Genomic DNA, 23,598 nt, shown 5'->3' on the forward strand with positions numbered 1-23,598 from the left:
GTTGGGGATCTTGAGGCATGGAATTATCTGAAGTTTCCAACTGAAGTCCCCTGCTGTTTTCACTTTCAGTAGGAAAAAATGGTAATGGACTGTTTTTTCCTGCTTGAACATAAAATATTTGAACTGGAAGGGATCTTACAGATTAAGTAACTTTCTTTTCTTTCTTTTCTTTTTTTTTTTTTTAAGTGTGTGTGTATGCATGTCTTTATTAATATAAATAAGTAAGTAATCTCTTTACCCAGCGTGGGTCTCAAACTCACAACCTCGAGATTGAGAGTTGTGTGCTACCCCCAACTGAGCCAGCCAGGCACCCCTTAATTAAGCCCTTTCTTTCCACATGCTATGTCATCTTCCTTTTTTTTTTTTTTTTTTTTTTTAGTCAGGGAGCAGTGATAATGGCTCTGATAATTCTCAATCTTTCTTGTGTCTTATTCTCACTTCAAGGAGTTTGGAGGAAAAATGTAAACATTTCAAATCAAAAGAATTGAGCCATACTTTCATCCAGTTTTTTCATTTTTAGTTTAGCAGATAACAGAATTGAAGCCCAGAAAATGTTAGTAAATTGTCTTTAGTCATCTGTCTAGTTAGTTCCATAGCCCAGACTCATTCATACTCAGATCTGATTCTTAATTCAGTTACTTTTCTCAGATCTGATTCTTAATTCAGTTACTGTACCATACTTTCTACCAGTAGAAGTATATATAATAAGTTGGTTTTAAAGGATTCTTTTTCCATAGTACTTTTTCTCAAAAGTATTTTTTGGGGAAAGGTTGCCAAAAGCTTTTTTGTTGTTGTTGTTGTTTTCTTTGGTATAAATTCATTTTATTAAAAAATACACAGGTAAGCTGTAGATCTTGTGGTTAGTGCCAACGTGTTCGATTTTAAGTATGAAAAGAAACTATTGGAGCATTTTGAATAAGACCATTTTACTTGTATTTTAAAATCAGTATTTCTGCTGTATGGAAAAATGGATTGAATCAAGGTACAGGTAGGAACAGGGAGACCAATTAGTAGAGAACTCTAAGAGATGGTAGTAGTGGAAATGTAGATAAATAAGTGGATTCAACTTATATTTTGGTGATGCAATCGATAAGACTTTATGATGTATTAAATGTGGGGTATGAAGAAGAAGAGAATTTAGGATGGGACTACATTTCTTGACTAAAGAAATTGGCCAGTTGGTGGTGCTACTTATAGTGATGAAGAGAATGGGGGATGGTGAAATGGAATTAGATATTACTTATATACCTTATAGTGAGATATACAAATGGAATGTCAAGGGGCTAGTTGAGTAATCTGCAACAGTCTGGGTAGGAGATATAAATTTGGGTATTATCAGTATAAACATCCTTGGGAATGGATGATATCATTTGGGGCGGGGGGGGGGGGGGGGGGGGGGAGGAGGCAGATAAGAAGGCCCAGGAATCCTGGTCTTTACAGCACTGGTTTCTAACTTTGGCTGCATGTTAGAATCACTAGGGATCTTTTTTAAAATCACATTTTATTTTAAACATTCATACATTCATTCATTCAATAAATATTTACTTAGTGCCTTTATGTACTAGGCCCTCCCCTAGGCATTAGGTATTCATGAGTGAACAAAACAGACAAAAGACTTACCCTCAAGGAGCTGTTATCCTTGTGGGGAAGAACAGACAGTAAACAAGATAAGTAACATGTGGTATGTTAGTGATAAGTGCTAAGTAGAAAAATCAGACAGGCAAGATGTTAGGAAGTTTATCGGTCATGTTGCAGTTTTAACGTGGGTGACCTGAAAAGGCTTTTATTGAAAAAGTGGTATTTGAATAGAAACTTGAAAAAGGGGAAGAGTGAGCTATGCTGATATCTAGGTGAAGGGCAATCCAAGTAGAAAGGAACAATGTATATTAAGACTAGTTTTCACCCCAGGTTCTCTGCATGTTTGAAGTATAGCAGGGAGGTAAGTGTGGTTAGAATGAGCTGGGGTAGAGTATAGAAAGTAAGAAGTTCAGAGAGGAAACAATGAAGGAATAGGTACAGATCATGTAGAGCCTTATAGTTCTTCGTAAAGACATAAGCTTTTCCTCTGAGTGTGATGGGAAGCACTGGAGGATATTTAGCAGGAGTGATACGACCTTTAAACAAATCACTCTGGCTACTGTTTGGAGAATAGCTGTAGGGGGGCAGGGGTGGAAATAGATCATGTGAGGCTATTGCTATAATTTAGGCAAGAGATGATGGTTGATACAGAGCACTAGCAGTTGAGTGAGATTTGAATAGAGACTTGAAGAAGCAGAGAGTGTATGCCATGCAGCTATCTGGACGAAGGGCATCTGGGCAGAGGGGAACAGCATGGTCTAGACTTGTTTGTCCTTCAGGACCTCCACACGTTTGAAGAAGAGCAAAGAGGAGACCCTTGTAGCTCTCTAGAGTGAAGTGAATGGGAGGGGTGGCATGGAATGAATGGATGGGAGATCTCCGCGTTGGTTTCTATATGTATTTTGAAAGTTTGACACACAGACATGCACACACACACACACACACACGTATGTATCTGTGTCAGACAAGGGGAGCAAAGACTCAAGAATGACTCCAAAGTTTTTAAAGTGAGTAACCAGAGGAATGGAATTGTAGGTTTTTAATTAAGACACGGAAAACTGTGAGAGAAGCGAGTTTGAAAGGAAATATTTGGAACTTATTGGACATGTTAAGTGTGAAACTGCCTATTGGATGTTGATATATTAATATATAGAGTTGGAAGTATATGTATAGGGCTAGAATTCAGGGGAGAGAAGGGTGCTGGAGATAAAAATGTAGAGGTCATCAGCATATAGATGGTGGAGGACTAGATGACATTGCCAAAGGCGTGGTGTATTTAGAAAAGGAGGGATCCAAGAACTGAGCTCTGAGGTAGTACGTTATTTTTTTTTTTTAATTAAAAAAAATTTTTTATTTACTTTTGAGATAGAGCACGAGCTGGAAGGGGAAGGGAGACAGAATCCAAAGCAGGCTCCAGGCTCTGAGCTGTCAGCACAGAGCCTGACTCAGGGCTCGAACTCAAGAGCTGTGAGATCATGACCTGAGCCAAAGTCAGATGCTTAAGAGACTGAGCCACCCAGGCACCCTTCTGAGGTAGTACTTTAACTTATAAACAGGAACAATTAGGAGAAATCAGCAAAATAGACTGAGAAAAGAGCCAGAGAAAAAAGAGGGAAAACCTGAGAGTTTTGACCAGAAGTCAAGTGAAAAAAGTATTTCAATAAGGAGTAACTAGGATGTCAAGTGAGATGAAGACTTGGGTTGAGCATTGCACAAGGTATTGAGATCACTGGAGATTTTTATTAGAGAGGTTTTGGTGAAGTGACAACCTGATTGGAGTGAGTTCAGGAGGAAACGGGAGGAATGGATTTGGAGACAATATATACATCTCTTTCAAGAAGTTTTGCTCTAAACAGATGGAGACAGAATGGGATGCCATTCGAGGGAAAAGTGTGGTTAAGTAAGGTTTTTATGAAGAGAGAAACAATAGTATGGTTGAAAACTAAGAAAAACTCATGAAACTGGAGAGGGAGACAAGAATTACTAGAGCAGCGTCCTTGGGTAGCCAGTAGAGTATGGATTTCACGCACAAGAGGAGGGGTTGGACTTAGCCACGATCTTGGAAGCTCATTTCGAGTGAGTGATAGGAGAGAAGGGGACTGTGTGAATACAAATGCAGTTATGTGGTTAAAATAGTAGAATCCTATGGAAGTTCTCCTTGGATAACTTCTATTTTCTCAGAAATAAGAAGCAAGGTGTTCATCTAAGAGCTAGAGTTCGGAGAATATACCATGTTGGAAGCTTAAAGATAGAGAAGATGTAAAGTAGTTCTATGAATGGGGACAGGGAATGGATGAAGGAAATAGAGCATGAGTGCCAGGCAGAATTAGGGGCCCACATGAGGTTACTGATGGCAAATGTAAAGTGGGATCTGTTGGGGTGGTTGTGTTTTGCTTGTCTTTTTTAGCCATAATAAGTTAAATGGAGAGTTGGTTTTAACGAGGGTTTGTTTTTTTGTTTTAACTTACTAATTTTCTTTCTAGAAAATTAGTTTCTGGAAGTACTTCCCTTATAAAATACTTTTATATATCACTTTTGATCCCTTTTTGTTTTCTGCCTGGTATGTCACTTCTAAATATACAAGAGGAAAGAAATACACTTCATGAGGGTATAAATAATTTTTTACCACATTTAAAACCCCTATTAAGGCAGATATATTCTATATTATTGTTATGACTGTATAAATTGTGCTTGAGTTAATAAAAAAATAAACTTATGTACCTGTTTGAGACTGAACCATTTTGACGTTTTTAAATGAAATTTTACATTTATTATGCTTTCTTTGGTATTGCTTTTCCTTATTTGTTTGATAAACGGTTCCACAATTCTATAGATACATACTTGGTTTTATTAAATCTAATGTAGTATATTTTAATAGAAAGCTATAATATTCTAATATTTTTTAAAAATGCCCTTACAGAATATAAACTCATGTCATCTTCTATTTGTTAGATTCTACTCGGTTGTAAAATACCTCCCCATCTCTTCACAAGTACAGGTTTACCCAGCTATCTGAAAGTAGAGCGTTCCTATGAGACCTTTCATAAGCCTAAATGGCGTAAAGCAAAGAAATAATTACTATTAGCTTATATGAAAGATTTCTTAAGGATTCCCACACCCCAAAAATAACCTCTTTTAGACTTTTTTGATACCTTAGGACACATCTTGCTAATAGATACACAAAATAAATTATGATAAAGCACAGATGCTCGCAGACACAGTTCAAAGCTATGGATGGTTGAGGGTAAGTCCCGGGAAAAGAGCTTGGCGGGACCCATCTGGCTGCCCAGGATGCATGCTGCCTCTAGCAGCTTGCTGAATGTTATTTTTGCTTCTGGACGTTTTTTGGAAAAGTGAAAATCCTCTTCGGATTTCTTTTGGTTAGTGAAAACGGGTACTAACGTAGGTCTTTTGTAAAAGTGAAGTGGTGTAATGCAAACTTCTGAAAAGCGGGAGTATCTGTATGGACAGTGTTTTCAATTTATTCAGTTTACAGGGGTGGAGTGTAGTGGGGAGAGGTCATTTATAACTTTTAAACAGAATTGGTTATAGAATAAATTAATCATTTTGAATTTCTGTAAATTATTTTTTAATTTACTGAGGGATTCGTTTGGGGAAGACCGTTAGTAAAGCCTTTCACAATTAGCTGCATTTGCTAGTATCAGTGTTTGGGAATTGAATTGTCAGTACAGTTTGGGGTATGCTCATGGTAAAGCTTCCAAATCTGTTTTCAGTGTCATGAAATCATTTCCAGCAAAATGTGGGTTTTCATTTTTTCAAAATTAATACATATTGTTTATACTAATATATAAATTGAATAATGTATATATGAGAATAAGGAAGTCATTCGTCCTGAAGATGATTATGGAACATGACAAAGAAGTTGATAATGAATGAAGCAGATATGAATGAAACACATCTCTTTATTACACTTGATTGCCTAAGAGCTTTTTTTATTACCATTTTCAGATAATATGGCCTATCACATGCATTCATGACTGGCAGTTTTATTGCTAACTAATGTGAATTATTACTTGGTATTGCTTTTAATTAATTAAAAGTGTTTTCTACTATTAAAAAATTTCTATGTATGTTTAGATAAGAATTGAGAAATATTTGAAAGTATACCCATGAGGAAGTGGACTGATTTTTGAAAAAGTATTCCAAAATGTTACTTTATTGCATATCTGAAATAGAATTTGATGATTTTTTTTTCATTAAGTGAAAGATTGGCAAGAGAGTGAAATTAGTACCAAGAAGAATTTTGTTCTTGTAAGAGGTAAGCTTTATAAGAATCTGTTTTTTGAAAGGTTTTCAAATATGTGATGATTTTCCTCCTCAGAAAAAGATGTTAACAGAACAGATCGAACAAACAAGTTTTATGAAGGCCAAGATAATCCAGGGTTGATTTTGCTTCATGACATTTTGATGACCTACTGTATGTATGATTTTGATTTAGGTAAGTTCTCTGACATCCTAATTTAGAAAGATTTATGTATATTTATTTTAGAATTTAAATTTATGAACCTGTTAGATGTATGTAACAGCTCTGTGGGCTAGTTTCTGTAGGGATTGTTCTACTGGACTGGAAACTTAGAAGGCTGTGATTCCCAAATTGTGCACTGAAGAGCACGGGGTTGTCACAGCATACTCTTGGGACAATGTGGGATATTTTAAATTTTTGAGAGAGATCGTGAACTCTGTAGGGTACTGCTGTAAGTCCTAGCTAAAGTAGTTCAGAGTTTCAACATTAGATGGTCACATTCCTCCTGATGAAGTTAGTTTTGCAAAGCAGAGCTTCAGGCCTTGCTGTGTGATTCAGCAAGTACTGTGTGAAAATAGATGAGGGACAGGAAATGGGAATGGTGGTTTCCAATTGGATTCCAAGGTTTGAGAAATAGTGTAGTATCCAACAGGTGCTGAGTTCTTAGGACATAAATAGATATTAAGTTGTTTGGATCTAACTACTTAATAAGTGGAAGTGTTAGTTATTTTCTTGAGCTGAGGAGTGCTTTGGAAAAAAATTACTAAGATGTTAAGAAGTCTGTGAATTGAGAAAGTTTGGGAACTTTTATTTGGAAAACTTATCTACTTTGTGAAGGAAAATACTGATGTGATGTCTTGGGCAAGCCATGCAGATAATTATCTAGGCCATGTAGAACTTCACTCTCTTTTCTTGATAACTGTGTTTCCTACCAAGAATGGGTTAGAAAGACAGGCTGAGAGGGGCAGTTGCAGCTTGCATGGGGAAGGGATGATAAGAGTAGAAAATATAAGGAATCAATATTTTAAGGGATAAGAGAACTTGAGTTGTTTCTTTAAAGGACGAACAGATTCTCTAAGCAAGTAAGTAAGTATAAGTAATGGATAAGTTTCTGAGTTATCTACCATGTGAGTAACTTCCAAGTAGAGAATGGTGGAAATAGATGGTTTCCAGAATATTTTAGTAGAGCTTGAAAAGGTTTTGGAAAAGGTAATTAGATATTTAGTGTATTAAACCCAAGTGAGCCTTGAATTGTGGTACATTTTCTTCACTGTTTGTGTCTATGTAAATTCCTCTTGGCTTCTTTTATATGTTAGGGGAAGATGTAAACTCTTTATGCATCTTGAGGCATCAGCCTCTTTGGTGAAAGTAAATGGAAAAACACAGATTTATCTTTAAAATGTAAAATTTAGTCCTATCTATCACCTCAAATAATGAGCCTCAAATTGGATCATTGAAAACCTATTGGTAGAGTAGTGCTTTTCAGGTTAGAGAATGCTGTCATACTTGATTTTGACTCTCATAGCAGCCTTTCAAAGAAGTGGGGAAATCATTCCGATTTTATAAGGTTATATTGATCCAGAGAGTGACTCAAGGTTGTACAAGTAGCAAATATTGGACTGGAGTAAAGACCCAGGTCTTTATTTTCAGGCTGGCATTTTCACCTCTATACATCCACCACACTGACCCATTGCCATTTTACTGTAGGGAATAGGACCATTGTCTTAGGGAATGGAGGCATTGCCCTCTACTGTCAGATGATAATTTTGAGATAGGAATTCATGCATATTCGTAGGAGTTCCTGAATGCTCAGTTTTTTCAGGGCGTAGTCCAGCTAACTGTATAAATTACTGTCTTCATTTGTCTCTATTAATCCCTCGTTCTTTCTGGGCAAGTACCTAAGTTATCTGAAACATAGTCAAGGTTCCTGTTAAGAACTCTGGCCTTGTGAGAAGTCAGTGTAGTTTTCATAAAGCAGTGGGCCAAATTTCTTGCCTTTTACTCATGGCAAAGTAACCTGGGCTGTTGTAAATTTACTCTTGTAAGTAATTCTGTCATATTGAGTTGTTTGGCTTCATAGACCATACAGATGAGGTATAGGTATATTTACATTGAATACAATGTCATGAATAGTGAGGAAGGAGACAAAAATTACCAAAAGCAGACAGAAGAACTCAAGGAAGAATAATTTTTCGTTAGTGCAAAGACACTACACTTAGGATGTTTCTTGGGAGATATCTTTTTTAATGGTGTATGTACATGATGATGATCCTAAATAGCCAACAAAACATTAAATTATATTTGAAATACCGTATGTAAGAAGGCAGAGAGTGTCTAATTAAAAAAAATGATTTCCACCTCCTCTGATATTTTTTATTTATACTCTAAGGGCTGAGGTTCAGTTAACCTGGAAATTGACCTATATGTAGGTGATTTTTTTCTTTGCAGTGTAAGAAAGTGTGTGCTAGGATAAGGAGTTCATTTCTCATGCCCACCCCCCTCTGAAAGAAACTTGCTGTGGAGATAATTTTAGAGAACTACTTGCGAAATTGTAGTAGTGCTGATTAAGATGTGCATCAGTCAGCACTACTGCAGGATCTTAGTGTCACTGAATGCTAATTTAAACAGCTTTAATCTTTCTTTAATTAAAAGGAATTTGTACATTAATTCCACCCCCGCAACTCATGACATACCCCAAAGAACATCATGTATAAAATAAAATAGATTAAAAGCAACTAGAGTATGAAGATTAATTTGACTACTTGCTTCAGCTAAGACTTGTATAAGAAATATGGTAGTGATCTCATATGAAAGCTGAAGACTTAAATGATTAAATAAACTTCTTAGAAATTGTCATTCATTATAACTTTATAATAAAGCACTTTTTTTTTCTAGACGAGAGGTACTTGGTAAATCTTTTGAATAGCACACTTTGAAATATTTTTATTATAGACTGTATACAGTCAGACCCAGTGAAGTACTCTTTTGCACTTTGCTGAATTCAGATCAAATTTCTTTCATACTCTAATTGGTTTAGCATTTAAAAAAATTTTTTTTTAAATGTTTATTTACTTTTGAGAGAGAGAGAGAGAGAGCGCTAGTTGGGGAGGGGCAGAGAGAGAGGGAGACAAAGAATCAGAAGCAGGCTCCAGGCTCTGAGCGGTGAGCACAGAGCCTGACGTGGGGCTCGAACCCACAGACCGTGAGATCACGACCTGAGCCGAAATCAGAGGCTTAACCAACTGAGCCACCCGGGCACCCCTGGTTTAGCCTTTATGTTGGTCATTGCTTTCACTGTGTCAGTGCCATCTAGAGAAGTTCTGATGATAACAATTTAGTCTTCCTTCTAACCCACTTACTCTTTTTTAAAAGTGTTTTTATTAGGGTTCTGCAGGGAAACAGAACCATTAAGATTCTGTATGTTTATGTATTTTTTGTGTTTATATATATATATTCTTGTATATTTTAACATATATATCCAGAGAGAGAAAGAGGGAGAGAAAGAAAAGAAAAAGATTTCTTCTGAGGTGATTTCTTCTGAGGTGTAGGCTCACACGATTCTAGAGACTGAGAAGTCCCACAGTCTGCTGTCTGCAAGCTGGAGACCCAGGAAAGCCTGAGAGCAGGAGAGCCAGTGGTGCAGATGCCAGTTCAGATCTGTAGGCATGAGAACCAGGAGCTGTAAAAGGCAGGAGAAGATCACTGTCCCAATTCAAATAGCTACTGCGAGAGCACATTCCACCTTCCTCCATCTTTTTGTTCTGCTCAGGCTCTCCATGGACTGGTGTCCGCCCACAGTGGGGGGCAGGGCGGGGGGCGGGCATCTGTTTTCATCAGTTCACCAATTCAGATGCTAATCTTTTCTGGAAACACTTTCAGGACGTTCACAGAAATAATGTTTAACCAGGCATCTGAGTGTCCTGAGGCCCACCCAAATTGAGAGATAAAGCTAATCATCACAAGGGTGCAGGATTTTTAAAAAGCCTGTGATAAACTTGTAGAAATACTTACATTTAGATATCATACCATATGCCAATTTTCCCTGGCACTTTTCTCCAAATATTTTGGTAACTTTGTTGTCTGGTGTAATCGGATGCCCACCATGGCAACCCAAGTATTCTTTCGTGCTAATGCGAGTAGAGCCATACTTTTCCACAGGGTATCATGTAGACCTAGGTTGATAGGAACATAGGAGTAGATGATAGGGCAAGGCTCAGAGCAGACAGAGATAGTAAGGTGATCCCGAAGTGATCTGAGTTGTCTCTCTGTTATATCTCTGATCAGAAGTTTTCTCAAGAGACTCTGGCCTATATGCTTCCTGAAGTCCTTTGTTAAAGTTTTATTCCAAAATAAGGAAGAGAGGTGTAGAATGGTATATCATTTCTAGCAGAAATACCCTCTTCCCTTTTAAAATATATACTTCTAATGGCTTCAGTGCACATAGATTTTTGTGAATGGTAAGAATGTAAGCTTTGGACTTGCACATGAAAGACTATATTTTCCATGACTTCAAGCTACTATTAGAAAAAAATCTCTAAGTAACTTTAACAGATGTACCAAAGTTACCAAAGTTGAATGATAATCTGTATGTAAAAAGGTTTCATATGAACTTTTGTCCCTTTGTTGGTTCAAGAATGTGTCTTAAATCTGAAATCAATTGTAAAACACTTAAGAAAATTGAGAGTTTTATATGGTGGAACTAAAAAGTAAGCTTGACATGTTGAGGTGAGAAGCAAAACCAAGACTTTTAAAGTGAGGGGCCTGATTGTTTAACTTTACAGTTTTTCTTTTTAATCAAGGGCTGTAATTGTCATGACTGAGAATTATAACAACATCCAGAGAAAGGTAGTCAGAGTGGTAGTTTCAGGTACAAAGTATTGATTGGATTACACCCAGTTGCTAGCATTGGTTGTGCATAGAATAACAAGAAGAGAAGGGCAAGAAGAACATAGATAGGGCTATTTAAAAGAAATACATAATTTTGTACTTCTTTTGGTTTAGATTACCAGTGATCTGGTGGCTAAAGCAGTTGGACCCTTTTTAAAAGTTCTTATTTTATTTGGCTTGTTCATGGCCATTAGGGGCTGTTGACTCTTGGGCCCTGAAATGTTTTCCCCCCTTGACTTTTACAACACCTTTTTCATTTGTTTTTTTCCCCCTTACTTCTGACTGGTCCTTCTCAAATGTCCTTTGAATATATACACTTATATTTGATGTTCCTGTGGGTTTTTTCTCACCTTTCCTGTTTTATCGTAGTAATTTTGCACATTAATTTTTAATGTTTGTTTATTTTTGAGAGAGAGAGAGTCAGAGTGTGAGTGGCAGAGGGGCAGAGAAAGAGGGAGACACAGAATCTGAAGCAGGTTCCGGGCTCCAGGCCATCAGCACAGAGCCTGATGCAGGGCTCGAACTAACGAACCGTGAGATCATGACCTGAGCCAGAGTCAGATGCACAACCGACTGAGTCACCCAGGCGCCCCCCTTAATTTTTAATAATATTACCCTCTCTTGATAGTGATGACCACACTGAAGACATAGAATAGCAGCTATATATCTGCTTGGCATCTCAGTCTATGACAACTCATCTTTCTTACCTGATTGCTAGACTTCCTCCTTGTTTGTTTTCTTTTCTCAGTAGATGTCAATATCTACCAGTTTCTGAAACCAAAGAAAAGATGAAATTTTAGATGAAATTGTAATGATATGCACAGAAGAATTACATAAAGCTTAGGTTTTCAGAAACATGATTGTTTTTTGTTTGTTTTTTCTATTCTTAGGGTATGTTCAGGGAATGAGTGACTTACTTTCCCCTCTTTTATATGTGATGGAAAATGAAGTGGATGCCTTTTGGTGCTTTGCTTCTTATATGGACCAAATGGTAAGAACAGGGGCTCCTTCCTTTAATCAAACTAATTTTGAAAAATTTAGTTATATTATCTTACATAAGATTGATGTTTATATTTTAGCCAGTTATGGTGGAACTTAAAAATTGGTCTGTGTTGTTTGTTTCTTTTTTCTTGTTTTAAAATGTTTATTTATTTTTGAGAGACTGAGGGAGAGTGGGGGAGGGGCAGAGAGAGGGGGACAAGAGACAGAGAATCCCAAGCAGGCTCTGCACTGTCAGTGCACGAAAGAAAAACCCACAAACAGTGAGATCATGACCTGAGCCAAAATCAGGAGTCAGACGCTTAACCAACTGACTGAACCACCCAGGCACCCCTGTTTGTTTCTTTGTTAAATAGCCTTTTCAAGGGGCTTGAAAATACTGACATTGTTTTTAATACAAGAAGTAGATAGTAAGTGCCTGTAGCACAAGAGTAATCAGGATTTAATATCAGTAAATGCTTGTGTTCTGCAGAAGAGCTATGAGTCATTATAGAATATTGATGAAGTAGATGAATTCAGTTCTTGTGAAGTAGTTGAACTTTCATATCATCTGTTTCAGAGATAAAGCTTAGTCATGCCAAGTAATATCCTTACTTTTTGTGAACATTTTTGGATTTTGTCATTATAGTAACTGATTTTTCTTCTAGATCTCTGTTTGAACTATTTGTAATGGTGACACTTTCTTAGTAATTCATTGTTATTTTCTCAGAAGCATGTGATTATTAGAGTTGAACTATGTTTATATATACATATTATTACAAAGAACATTTTATCTATTGTCACTGATGTATCTTGGAGACAGAATTCTGGGACAATAGCACAGAGTATTAACAGGGAAATAAAATAGAACAGTCTTCTCAAGTAATCTATTAGAAAGAAAAAAAAAAATAGAAGAGGGCTAAAAGGAGATAAAGGCATATGAAATCCAAAGACCTGACTACATAAGTCACTGTACTGTTTCAGAGTAAAACTAATGCACTTGCCGCTGGACCTTGAGGTTGGGTATTCAAATGGCTTGCTAGCAAGGGGATAAAGATATTGACTATATAATCATATAAAATGTTTCCTTGTAACATAGGGTTTAACTCAGTTTCTAGGATACGAATGTGGGATTTAGAAATAGTACCCTTCTCTTTTTTCCTTAGTCTATTCTTCCTCTCGGGAATTAGCTTGCCAATTTTTCTTTGCCCTTCCAGTTTTTCCCACTTTTCCCTGTTTCTTTAAGTCTCTTATCCATGGTTCCAACTCATCCTCACTTCTTCTGCTTTTCCAAACACATATTTGATAAGATTTGATACTTAAAAATATCTTTTACTATTAAGTTAATAAGTATTTCGAACTGAATAGTCATGACCATGAATTAATGTTTTGGATTATTTGGAACGATTATTAATTGCAGTAATCTGCTAATATCATAGTTTGTCTTCCTTACCTTTTTGATTGATTTGATTTTACCTGCCTTCTTAGTTCCAATTACTCCCAAGTGCTCTAGAAACCTGAGGCATTTGTTATAAAGGTCTGTACAACTGATACTAATTGTATAAAAACTGTTGTCTGCCTTTCTTGTGTTTTTGTTGTTTATCCTCTTTTCACTAGAGCTAGTATGTTCCTTGATAAAAGGCTCATGTCTTTGTTTAACTAGTTCTCTGGTATGCTTCCAGAATTTTCCTAATGCCAACATGAGGTTTTTGTGCAACAGATTTTTGTAGAATAAATACATGAAGATTTCCCCAGTGCTTAGTTTAGACACTTTAGAATTAACATGAACATACTGACTGCATTTTGATTTTTACAGTAATAGTTTCCATAAAATTGAGCCAATATTGACATGTGCAAAAAATGGACTTATGATGCCATATATATACATACATGCATGCATACATACATACTTGTGCATGTATTTAGGTCTCAAATGTAAATGAACATCTGTAATATACACTTTACGGTCTATTTGTCATTTTTGTGTATGAAGATTCAAATTCTTCTTTTTCATAGTAAATGTTTCTGTGTTTGCCTTTTCCATTGAGAATGGTCTGGGGATTTTTCTAGTCTTTATTCTAAAAAAAATCTCTTAATATATTGTCTACTAACATTTTTTTCATATTTGAATAAAAGGGTAACATGTTGCAATCAAAATAATCTGCATGATTATTTTTTACTGCATTGCTGTTGGTTTGGTGTCCTTAAACCCATACTGTTATTTGACTCCTTCTTTTTGTTTTACAGCTTTATTTCATGTAAGTTTTTATTTCTTTTGTGATGACTGAACCTGGTGTCCATAGATTTACTCTTGTTATATTTACTCACATCTAATGTAGGGATAGTCATAGACTGTATTTATTATAGAAATATTATAGAAAGATTAGCAAAATGATCTAATGAACTTTCTTATACCCACCCATTCATTTTGCTGTATAATTTAGTTCCTCCCTTCCTTCTCCTCACCTCCCTCCTCATATGTATACACACATGTGTATATATACATATACACGAATATATATGAGCATGTATATATATGAATATACATGTGTATGTAAATATGCACGCATATTTATTTACAGATGCAATTGAAGCCATTTGTGTATCCATTGTTGATCTAATTTTCCCTTCTCCAGGAGTAGCTACTTTTCCAAAGTTGTCTTCTGTCATTTTGGGAGCACTTCTTTTTATAGCAGAGTATGCCATGTTGGTACTCCCAAAACAACTCTAGCCTTTGGCTGTCATAATAAAAAATGATGCTGTTAATCAGAGAGTTAATTTTGCCTTTCGCTTACAGCTCTCTGTGGTAAATGTCAAGGAATGATATCCCAAAGGCTTGTGTCAATCTAGTAAACTAGTTCCTTAAGGCATAAAAGAACAATCAGTTTTTTGAGAATCAGTAGCCTTAATTTTTTTTTTTTTTTTAAGCTGAGAGTGATGCTGTGTTTCCAAAGCTAAAAAAGAAGTGTGAGGGAAGAGATGTTGTCCTTAGGGTTTTTATAAGCACTAGGACAGTAGGTTACCGTAGAGGAGTTGGCGGCACATGGATAAAAGGGATCAGAATGATCTAAGGAACCTTCCTGTTATTTTGGTCTCATTATGCACCTCCCAACACTTGGGTAAAGTTTTGGTAGGGAGTTTACTCAACTTTGCAGATTATTTAAAGTATGTAAAGTAAACCATAACCATTCTTAAACTTTGTGATTTCAGGACCCCTTCGCATTCTTAAATATTATTGAGGACTCTGAACATTTCTTTATGTAGGTTATATCTCTTGATGTTTATCATATGAAAAATTAATAGAGAAATATATAAATATTTATTAATTATTTAAAAATAACAAACCTTTATACCATAACACCTATAACCTTTTTTTAATGAAAAGCAACTTTTCCAAACGGAAACAATTTACTGAGAAGAGGGATTGTTTTCCATTTTCCATTTTCTTCAGTGTCTACTTTAATGGAAGACAGCTGGATTTTCTTACCTGCTCCTGTATTCATTCTATTGCAGTGTCACTCCTCATATAGCCCTTCATACTTGGGGGAGAATTTAAAGTGCAAAATGCATATAATATTTTGGAATTGTCATGCAAATGATTTTGACTTCACAGATTCCCTAGTGTCATCAAATTTAAGAAATCTTTAAAATGAAGTATATGTTAAAGCTAAAATTAATTTTATTTTATATGACAATTTGAAGAAATATTTACCAGTGGAAGTGATTTGATAAAAGTTTATTTCGCAAGTGTGTATTTCTTTCACCAAGTTTCTTATTTGATGTAAGAAATAAGTGTATCCATCTGTAGCTCTGCGTTCTTCTTTAAGTCAAATGAATAGAGGAAAACAAGTAATCCTTAGTTTGATTCCAAGGATTTTCTTCCCTCCTTTTTAATGTTGCTTTAGCTTTTTAATTTGTTGTGATTTTTTTTTAATATAACCAGTGTGGTATAAATCCAGCATTTGTCCTTAGACTCTTGCTTTATCTATCAATGATTTTGTACTATAAAATATGTATTCAGTATTACTTATGTGGTAACATTTATTTCCCTTTAAAGCATCAAAATTTTGAAGAACAAATGCAAGGCATGAAGACCCAACTAATTCAACTCAGTACCTTACTTCGATTGTTGGATAGTGGATTTTGCAGTTACTTAGGTAAGTTTGGTTAATCAAATTATACACCCAGCAAGTTGTAGGGTAATATATAGAGAGAAAAAGTGTAAAGAACTGTCTGAAAGCCCCATATACTCTGTCACTGTTGCCTGAGTTCCTCTGAGAAATCAAAGTGTGGTACCAAACTATCTTTCTATAATTATGCCTTAAAACAGTTTCTTCATAAAATGAATTATTACTATTTTATGGTTTTCTTTTAAACAAATTTGAATAATCGTTTCTTTGAATTAGTAAAGGCAATTAAATTTATAGGACTTCTAATAGCTTAAGCTGTGTAGAAATATTTGAGTTTGAAATAGGTCACTGTATTCTGAGATAATTAACATAAGAGTAAGCCATATATATGTTTTTTTTCTTCTGTATAGAATCTCAGGACTCTGGATACCTTTATTTTTGCTTCAGATGGCTTTTAATCAGATTTAAAAGGGAATTTAGTTTTCTAGATATTCTTCGATTATGGGAGGTAAGTTCTTAAATTATTTTACAAATGTAATATTTATTATGGAAAATACTTTATTGTTCTATAGAGTATAAATGAATTATAATAGTCTAACTGAAATTTCTAAAGCAAGTGTGTAATAAGTATAGTATAAATATGGTTTTTGTGGTCTCTCCTTAAAATTTTATGATCTTAAATTGAATATCTGGTCTTTGGAGCATTTTTCTATAAATCACAATCCTCATGAAGTTTCTGGGCCACTAGGTTTCCCAGAACAAGTTCTCTAGACCATTTATATTTGTGTTCTTTCCTTGGGAGGCTTGACTTTATGTGAGACTCTGATGCATTCTGGTATAGGTTTGTATAGAGTTCAAGGAAGTTTTGACAGGCCAGTCTGTTGAGATAGCACTTTGTAGTATGTGAAGTATTGGGAGGGAGCTGACTTGTGTTTGGCTTTTTAAAAGAAATTTAAGTTAGAGAAAAATATTAATAATGTAATAAACATCTCATGAATCTATGACCATTTAATTTCTTTATTTCATTTATTTGAATTTTTTTTTTATTATGAAATTTATTGTCAAATTGGTTTCCATACAACACCCAGTGCTCATCCCAACAGGTGCCCTCAATACCCATCACCCACCCACCTGTCCCTCCCACCCCCCATAAACCCTCAGTTTATTCTTAGTTTTTAGGAGTCTCTTATGTTTTGGCTCCCTCCCTCTCTAACCAGTTTTTTTTTCTTCCCCTCCCCCATGGTCTTGTGTTAAGTTTCTCAGGATCCACATAGCAGTGAAAACATATGGAATCTGTCCTTCTCTGTATGACTTATTTCACTTAGCATAACACTCTCCAGTTCCATCCATGTTGCTACAAAAGGCCATATTTCATTCTTTCTCATTGCTCAACGTCGCTCCTCATCAGGGAAATGCAAATCAAAACCACACTCAGATAATCACCTCACGCCAGTCAGAGTGGCCAAAATGAACAAAACAGGAGACTATAGATGCTGGAGAGGATGTGGAGAAACAGGAACCCTCTTGCACTGTTGATGGGAATGCAAACTGGTGCAGCCGCTCTGGAAAACAGTGTGGAGGTTCCTCAAAAAATTAAAAATAGACCTACCCTATGACCCAGCAGTAGCACTGTTAGGAATTTACCCAAGGGATACAGGAGTACTGATGCATAGGGGCACTTGTATCCCAATGTTTATAGCAGCACTCTCAACAATAGCTAAATTATGGAAAGAGCCTAAATGTCCATCAACTGATGAATGGTTAATGACCATTTAATTTCTACCTGATAGATATTTTGCTTGTTTGCGCAACAGCGTTGCGATGACATCATATTTAACACTAAGGCAAGTATCTTAATATTCAAATTTTCATGGATACCTCCGAATATGTCCTTAGAATAAATTTCAAGACACCTCTGAATCAAAGAGTAGTCAGTTTTTAAGGCTGTTGATAGATTTTGCCAAATTGCCCTCAAGAAGAGGTGAGAGGTCTTTATTTTTTAGAATGTGCACAGCAAAGATAGGAAAGAAAGGTCACATTTAATCACTGACAGTGTTAATGGACTGTTAATGGATCAGTGTTAATGGATCAGTGTGCTTTTAAAATAGAATATTGGTGTAATGACTAATTGCTACCTTATCTTCATAAAGATTAGGGATTACAGAAACTCTCCTAAGGAAGGAATGGGGGAAATAATTCATTTGGATAATAAATAGACTTCTATATAGTGGAACTCCTGTGCCCTCTGAGGTTTTTACAGCTGGAGACTGGCTCCTGTACTGTCAGCCACCATTAGAGAAGGTGATGTGCTGACAAAGGATCATTGCTTTGTGTAGGATAACTTCCTTTGTTTGAAATTAGAAGTAAAACTCACCTGTTCTTTACCTGGAATCATACTTAATTTAATTAAAATTTATTTTTTGAGGGTTGTCATGAAATTTAATCTTAATGGTTTGATAGTTAAGCAAAAAAACACAGTAATCATCACATCCTAATTTTCCAGTAAATGCATTGTACTTTTCAAAAATGTATTTATTGTTTGTTTCTTTGTGTGGTTTTTTGGTTTATTTTGGGGGGGTTTATGTTACTTTTACATTTTATTTGAGGGGCGCCTGGGTGGCTCATTTGGTTAAGCATCCGACTTCGGCTCAGGTCATGATCTTGTGGTTTGTGTGTTTGAGCCCGTGTTGGGTTCTGTGCTGACAGCTTGCTCAGAGCCTGGAGCCTGTTCCAGATTTTGTCTCCCTTTGTCTCTGCTCCTCCCCTGCTCACACTCTGTCTCTGTCTTTCTCAGAAATAATATTAAAAAAATTTTTTTTTAATTTTATTTGGGAAGTTGTGTGCGAGCAGGGGAGAGGGACAGATGGGGAGACCGAGAGAGAATCTCAAGCAGGCTCCACACTCAGCCTGGAGCCCAGTGTGGGGCTTGATCCCACAACCCTGGGATCATGACCTGAGCCAAAATCAAGAGTTAGACACTCAACCGACTGAGCCACCCAGGCACCCCTCTTTATTTTTAAATTGGAGTATAGTTGACATAAAGTATTATATTAGTTTAGTGTACAACATAGCGATTCAGCATTTACATACATCACAAAATGCTCTCCATGATAAATATAGTTACCATCTGTCACCATACAAATTTATGACAGTACTATTGACTATATATGTGTGTATATATAAATATATACATATATGCACATATCTATGTATATATACACATATATATGTGTATAAAATATTGTCTATATATATTATATATATATGTATATATACACATATATACATATATACATATATATATATATACTCTATTGTTGTACCGGAATTTTGTACCTCTTAATCCCCTTCCCCTGTTTTGCCCATCCACCCATCCCCTTTCTCCCTTTGACAACCACCAGTTTGTTTTCTGTATGGAATCATATTTTAAAGTTTATCGATTTGATTAAATAAATGTCTCAACTTCTTTTTTAAAAGATGAATTGAGAATATTATTAATATATAGCTAGAATAATCCTCAATCTGTTTACCAAATAAATTGCACTTTTAATGAAAACTTTGAGGTTAATTGCACTATAATTAAACTTTCAAAAATTGGATTCACTCTGAAAATTATTCACCTTGAAAAGAAGTAAAACATTTCAGGTATTCTTTATGTGTGTCTTTTAATTTTTCCAGGTAAGATATTATTATGTAGGTTAACAGGAGGAAATTAAGGCCTTAAATTTGAGGTCATTATCTCTGTTTAGTACATGCAGCTATTGACCAAATGTTTTATACATTTGGGTATAAATTTTGGGTAGTTGATTCAGTTTTTGTCACAGTCATGGATATTCTGTGCTATGTAATATAATGTACAGCTGTCTCTGGGTGGTTTTGATTCCATGCACTATTTAGCTGAATTTTACCATCTAGGATATAGCCCCCCCTCCCTTTGAGACAGAAGATGATTTAAAAGTGAGAAACTGAAGGCACAGAGAAATACTGAAAATGCCTCTAACCCTTATACCTTACTTATGATACAGCTTCTTAATTAATAACATTTATCATTTAGGTCAGGCTCGGTGATTTGCTAATTGTAGTTACTTAAAGTGCCACCATTTGGAATTCATCATATTCACGTAGTGTTGAACTTGATGTTAGTTATGTAGGTAAAGCTAAAATTTCACTTCCCTACTCCTCACTTCCTAACTAGAAAAACAGTGGCCTACCCCATCTAGGCACCTTCTGCTTTGCATAGAAGTCATTTAGAGTTCAACGTTGTTTCTGGGAGGAAAATATCTTAGAATTGAAATAGTTTACTAAATAGTTCTATTTTTTATAGGTAATGTGGACCGAACTGCCATGTAAAAATTTCCATCTTCTTCTCTGTTGTGCTATTCTGGAATCAGAAAAGCAGCAAATAATGGAAAAGCATTATGGCTTTAATGAAATACTTAAGGTAATTATTCCTTTAATTTAGATTTTAATATTTTGACTCTTTCTTCTGTTTGGTGGTACTGATACACAAAACATTTCCTTGGAGCTTTACTGAATCCCTTGAGTTAAAACTTAAATTATATCAATAACACTTAGTACTAGGACTGACTCTCTGAGAATGACAGTTTGTTGAATACATATTGGGCAGTTATTTTTACCTGGCTAATTTGGAAGAAAAATAAATTTAACAAATGCTTTTTTATGTAGTTTAGTTTTCTAAAAAAATAATTGTCTTTTGCTTAGAACTTTGAGATGGTAGACTTGGGACAACTGTTGGATTTAATGTTCCATAAGCTTATTAGCTATTCTTTAACTTTAAAACTGAAAGATCTATTGAATCTCTTGGATATTTGTAGTATGTGAATATTTTTATTTTACAGATTTTATCTGTAGTGAAATATAACTGGTAATAAATTGTTTATATAGTAGAATATAATAGTGCTTTTAGTTTCAATTATTTTATTTTATGGATTCATTTTAGCATATCAATGAATTGTCCATGAAAATTGATGTGGAAGATGTACTATGCAAGGCAGAAGCAATTTCTCTACAGATGGTAAAATGCAAGGTATACAGTGTTTTAAATAATTGTAAGATTTTTTTGTTTGTATGTTTTTGGTGGTCAAGAACAAATTTTTCTTTATAGATGTAAGATAAAGGCAGTTTTAGCAGGTTGAAGGCAGACACCAAGCATTGGCTAGCATTTTGTTTACCATTATGGAGTTACAACACTTAATTGAAAACAGTTGATTAATTACGCTAGATAAGAAACATCGTACAGCAAAATGGCAAAAATAATGAAAACATTTCTGCAACAACTAAAGGGGGCTGTAGAATTGAAGTATTGATGTGTTATCCAGTAGAATTAGTGAATACAGACTAGGACCTCATACTAAATGTGGTATCCCCAAATAAAGACAGATGCTAATCAGAAATAATTAAATGGGTGGTATTTAGTCTATATCCTTACATTTGTATCAGTGAAGCTCTCAGATATTTCTAAAAACAAGGCAAATTTGATATGATCTGACTGTGAACTAAATCATTCTATTCTGATGTTTTTTGGCTTTCGTATTTTTATGAGAGTTCCTGTTTGGTCTTTGTGTCATTTGTTCACGGTTCCAAATACTTATGGTTCACTTCTACCAGCATTTATTTGATAGCTGTTCTGTTCAAAATATGTGAGTGAGACACTTCTTTCTTTAAGGAACCTTGGGTATTAAGGGAGAAAGATAGTGTAAATAAGATTTCAGTTGATATCTAAGATACTATAGTAACAAGGAGAATGAAATAAATTCAAAATATTAGAAAACATTTGTGTTTTGTGGGAGTGGTAGGATGGGGTGGAGAGTGACTAATTCAGAATAGAACATCAGGGACCACTTAAGAAAAAACTGGTTAGAATTTCATCTGAAGAAGGAAGCTGTGAGAAGATACGTAACAATTACACTGTTAGAATAATTATTCAGATTCTGGAATCAGTGTAGTCTTAAGTCCAAATGTTATTTTGTGATTACTTTTCCTCTACAGTGAATGATGGTTTTGTGTTTGATTTTGCACATTCAGGAATTGCCACAAGCAGTTTGTGAGATCTTGGGGCTTCAGGACAGTGAAGTTGCAACACCAGATTCAGACACCGGTGAAGATGAGAGCGTTGCCATGACTAGTTGTCCTGCATCTACATTTCAGAGTGATGCCTTGCCCGTACTTGCTACCAGTGGAGCCAGAGATGACAACACAACACAGATATCAGTGTCCCCAAATGTTAGCAGATTAACACCTGCATGATCATTCTTCTTGCTTAATTTTTGAAGAGACACTTGGTTGCGACCTTTTTCAAGTACTTGAAAGGAGGAAATTTAAAATCTTGGTGTTGATCATGCTTTAAGGTTTATGGAAAGAAAGTGTACTGATGTTCTTGCATTAAAGCTTTACAAAGATTTAAACTAATTATTTTTGTAGTTACTTCTACCAAATAGCCTTTCCTTTTCAATAACATTCCTTAGTATTTTTATAGCCAAGTACATTTTATTTTCTTGCTGATGAACTGGAATTGGATAAATATTACAAGTGGATGAGTTGGAAATTATGCACTTTGAAAAACATTCACTTTGTTTACTCTAAGTTTAGTGGGTTTTGGAATTGATTAAATTAAATCTTAGGCTTCTCTATAGCATTCTAAGCTGAGAAGTAGATTGTGTTATGCAAGTGATGAAATAAAAGAATTTGTTTTTCTCTATTGTTTACAACAGTACTCAGCTTAAATATTTATGCTGGTTGAATGTGATTTAAATTGGATATTTTCATCAATGCAATTTAATGTGTAGATAAAAAGCTATTTCAACCATAATAAGTGGATTGGCAGTATATTTTTTACATTGAACTTTTCTTCACTTGTATATAAAGACTATATAATAAGTACTTATTTATGAGTATAAGAAAGGATAGGCATATTTTCTTTAACTGAATAAACTTGACTATTGATTTATATAACCTGATTTGACAAAAGTAATACATAGCTTCAGTATGATAACTTTTTCAGAACTATTTTCTTAACCAAACATTTATTTCATGAGACTACATTCAACCCTGTACCTTGTGTAATTTTAAAATTAATTGCTTGTAACCTCACTTTACTAATGTGTTTATTATCTTTCCTAATAATTCATTAACTGATTAATCAGGTCTTTAAATTTTTATAAAATGCTCTTTGCAGAAAGCTTATGTCAAAAATTTCAATATACTATCACGAGTCTCAAAAAATACTTTTTTGTATATGAACGAAGCTGTTGTTTTTACCATGCAGTGTTGCATGATTTTAAGTTATGTGGAATTAACATAACTGATTCCGTTTTAATTGTAATTTGTTAACTCCTGTACATATCATTAAATAAATTTGAAGTTGAAGTAGTGTTTTCAGTTAAATTACACTTAGAAGCAGTCTGCTAGTTCTTCACTGGAAGAATAAAAAAATCCAAGCTGGTCCCCAGGACATTTCCTATTTTTATGTGATTGAAACAATCTTTGGAATAAGTTATGGACATGAGAAAGAAACATGACCCCTTTTATAACTGAAAATGAATTTTCATCAGCATGGACTTGGGCATAGTGCTGTCTTGGAGGATATAGTTGTCTGACTTGGGAAAGCAACTTCCCGCAATTGATGTTAATAATGTAAAATAAAAGTAATGCAGTTCTGAAATGGTCCAGTAGATAGATTTCCACCCCCCCCCCCCAAAAAAAAACCTAGGGAACCAAATGAACTTTTTTCCTACTTGAGTA

General features: G+C 35.1%; 1 protein-coding gene across 2 annotated transcripts in view; it reads left to right on the top strand.

Moving 5' to 3' along the window:
- TBC1D15 (TBC1 domain family member 15) overlaps window positions 1-23,223 on the top strand; it is a 74,420-nt gene extending 51,197 nt beyond the window's left edge. For both annotated transcript variants that reach the window (XM_047064854.1, XM_047064852.1), the window contains exons 11-17: window positions 5,921-6,037; window positions 11,620-11,720; window positions 15,765-15,864; window positions 16,248-16,345; window positions 20,162-20,278; window positions 20,798-20,884; window positions 21,883-23,223. In XM_047064854.1, the coding sequence (XP_046920810.1) occupies window positions 5,921-6,037; window positions 11,620-11,720; window positions 15,765-15,864; window positions 16,248-16,345; window positions 20,162-20,278; window positions 20,798-20,884; window positions 21,883-22,104 (842 nt within the window). In that variant the 3' untranslated portion in view covers window positions 22,105-23,223. The remainder of the gene's footprint in view (window positions 1-5,920; window positions 6,038-11,619; window positions 11,721-15,764; window positions 15,865-16,247; window positions 16,346-20,161; window positions 20,279-20,797; window positions 20,885-21,882) is intronic.
- The last annotated feature ends 375 nt before the right edge of the window (window positions 23,224-23,598 follow it).

The sequence above is a fragment of the Lynx rufus genome, unplaced genomic scaffold, assembly GCF_022079265.1.
Source record: "Lynx rufus isolate CCGP_SWC_20201006 ecotype Redwood Valley unplaced genomic scaffold, mLynRuf1.p SCAF_7, whole genome shotgun sequence".
Lineage (NCBI taxonomy): Eukaryota > Metazoa > Chordata > Mammalia > Carnivora > Felidae > Lynx > Lynx rufus.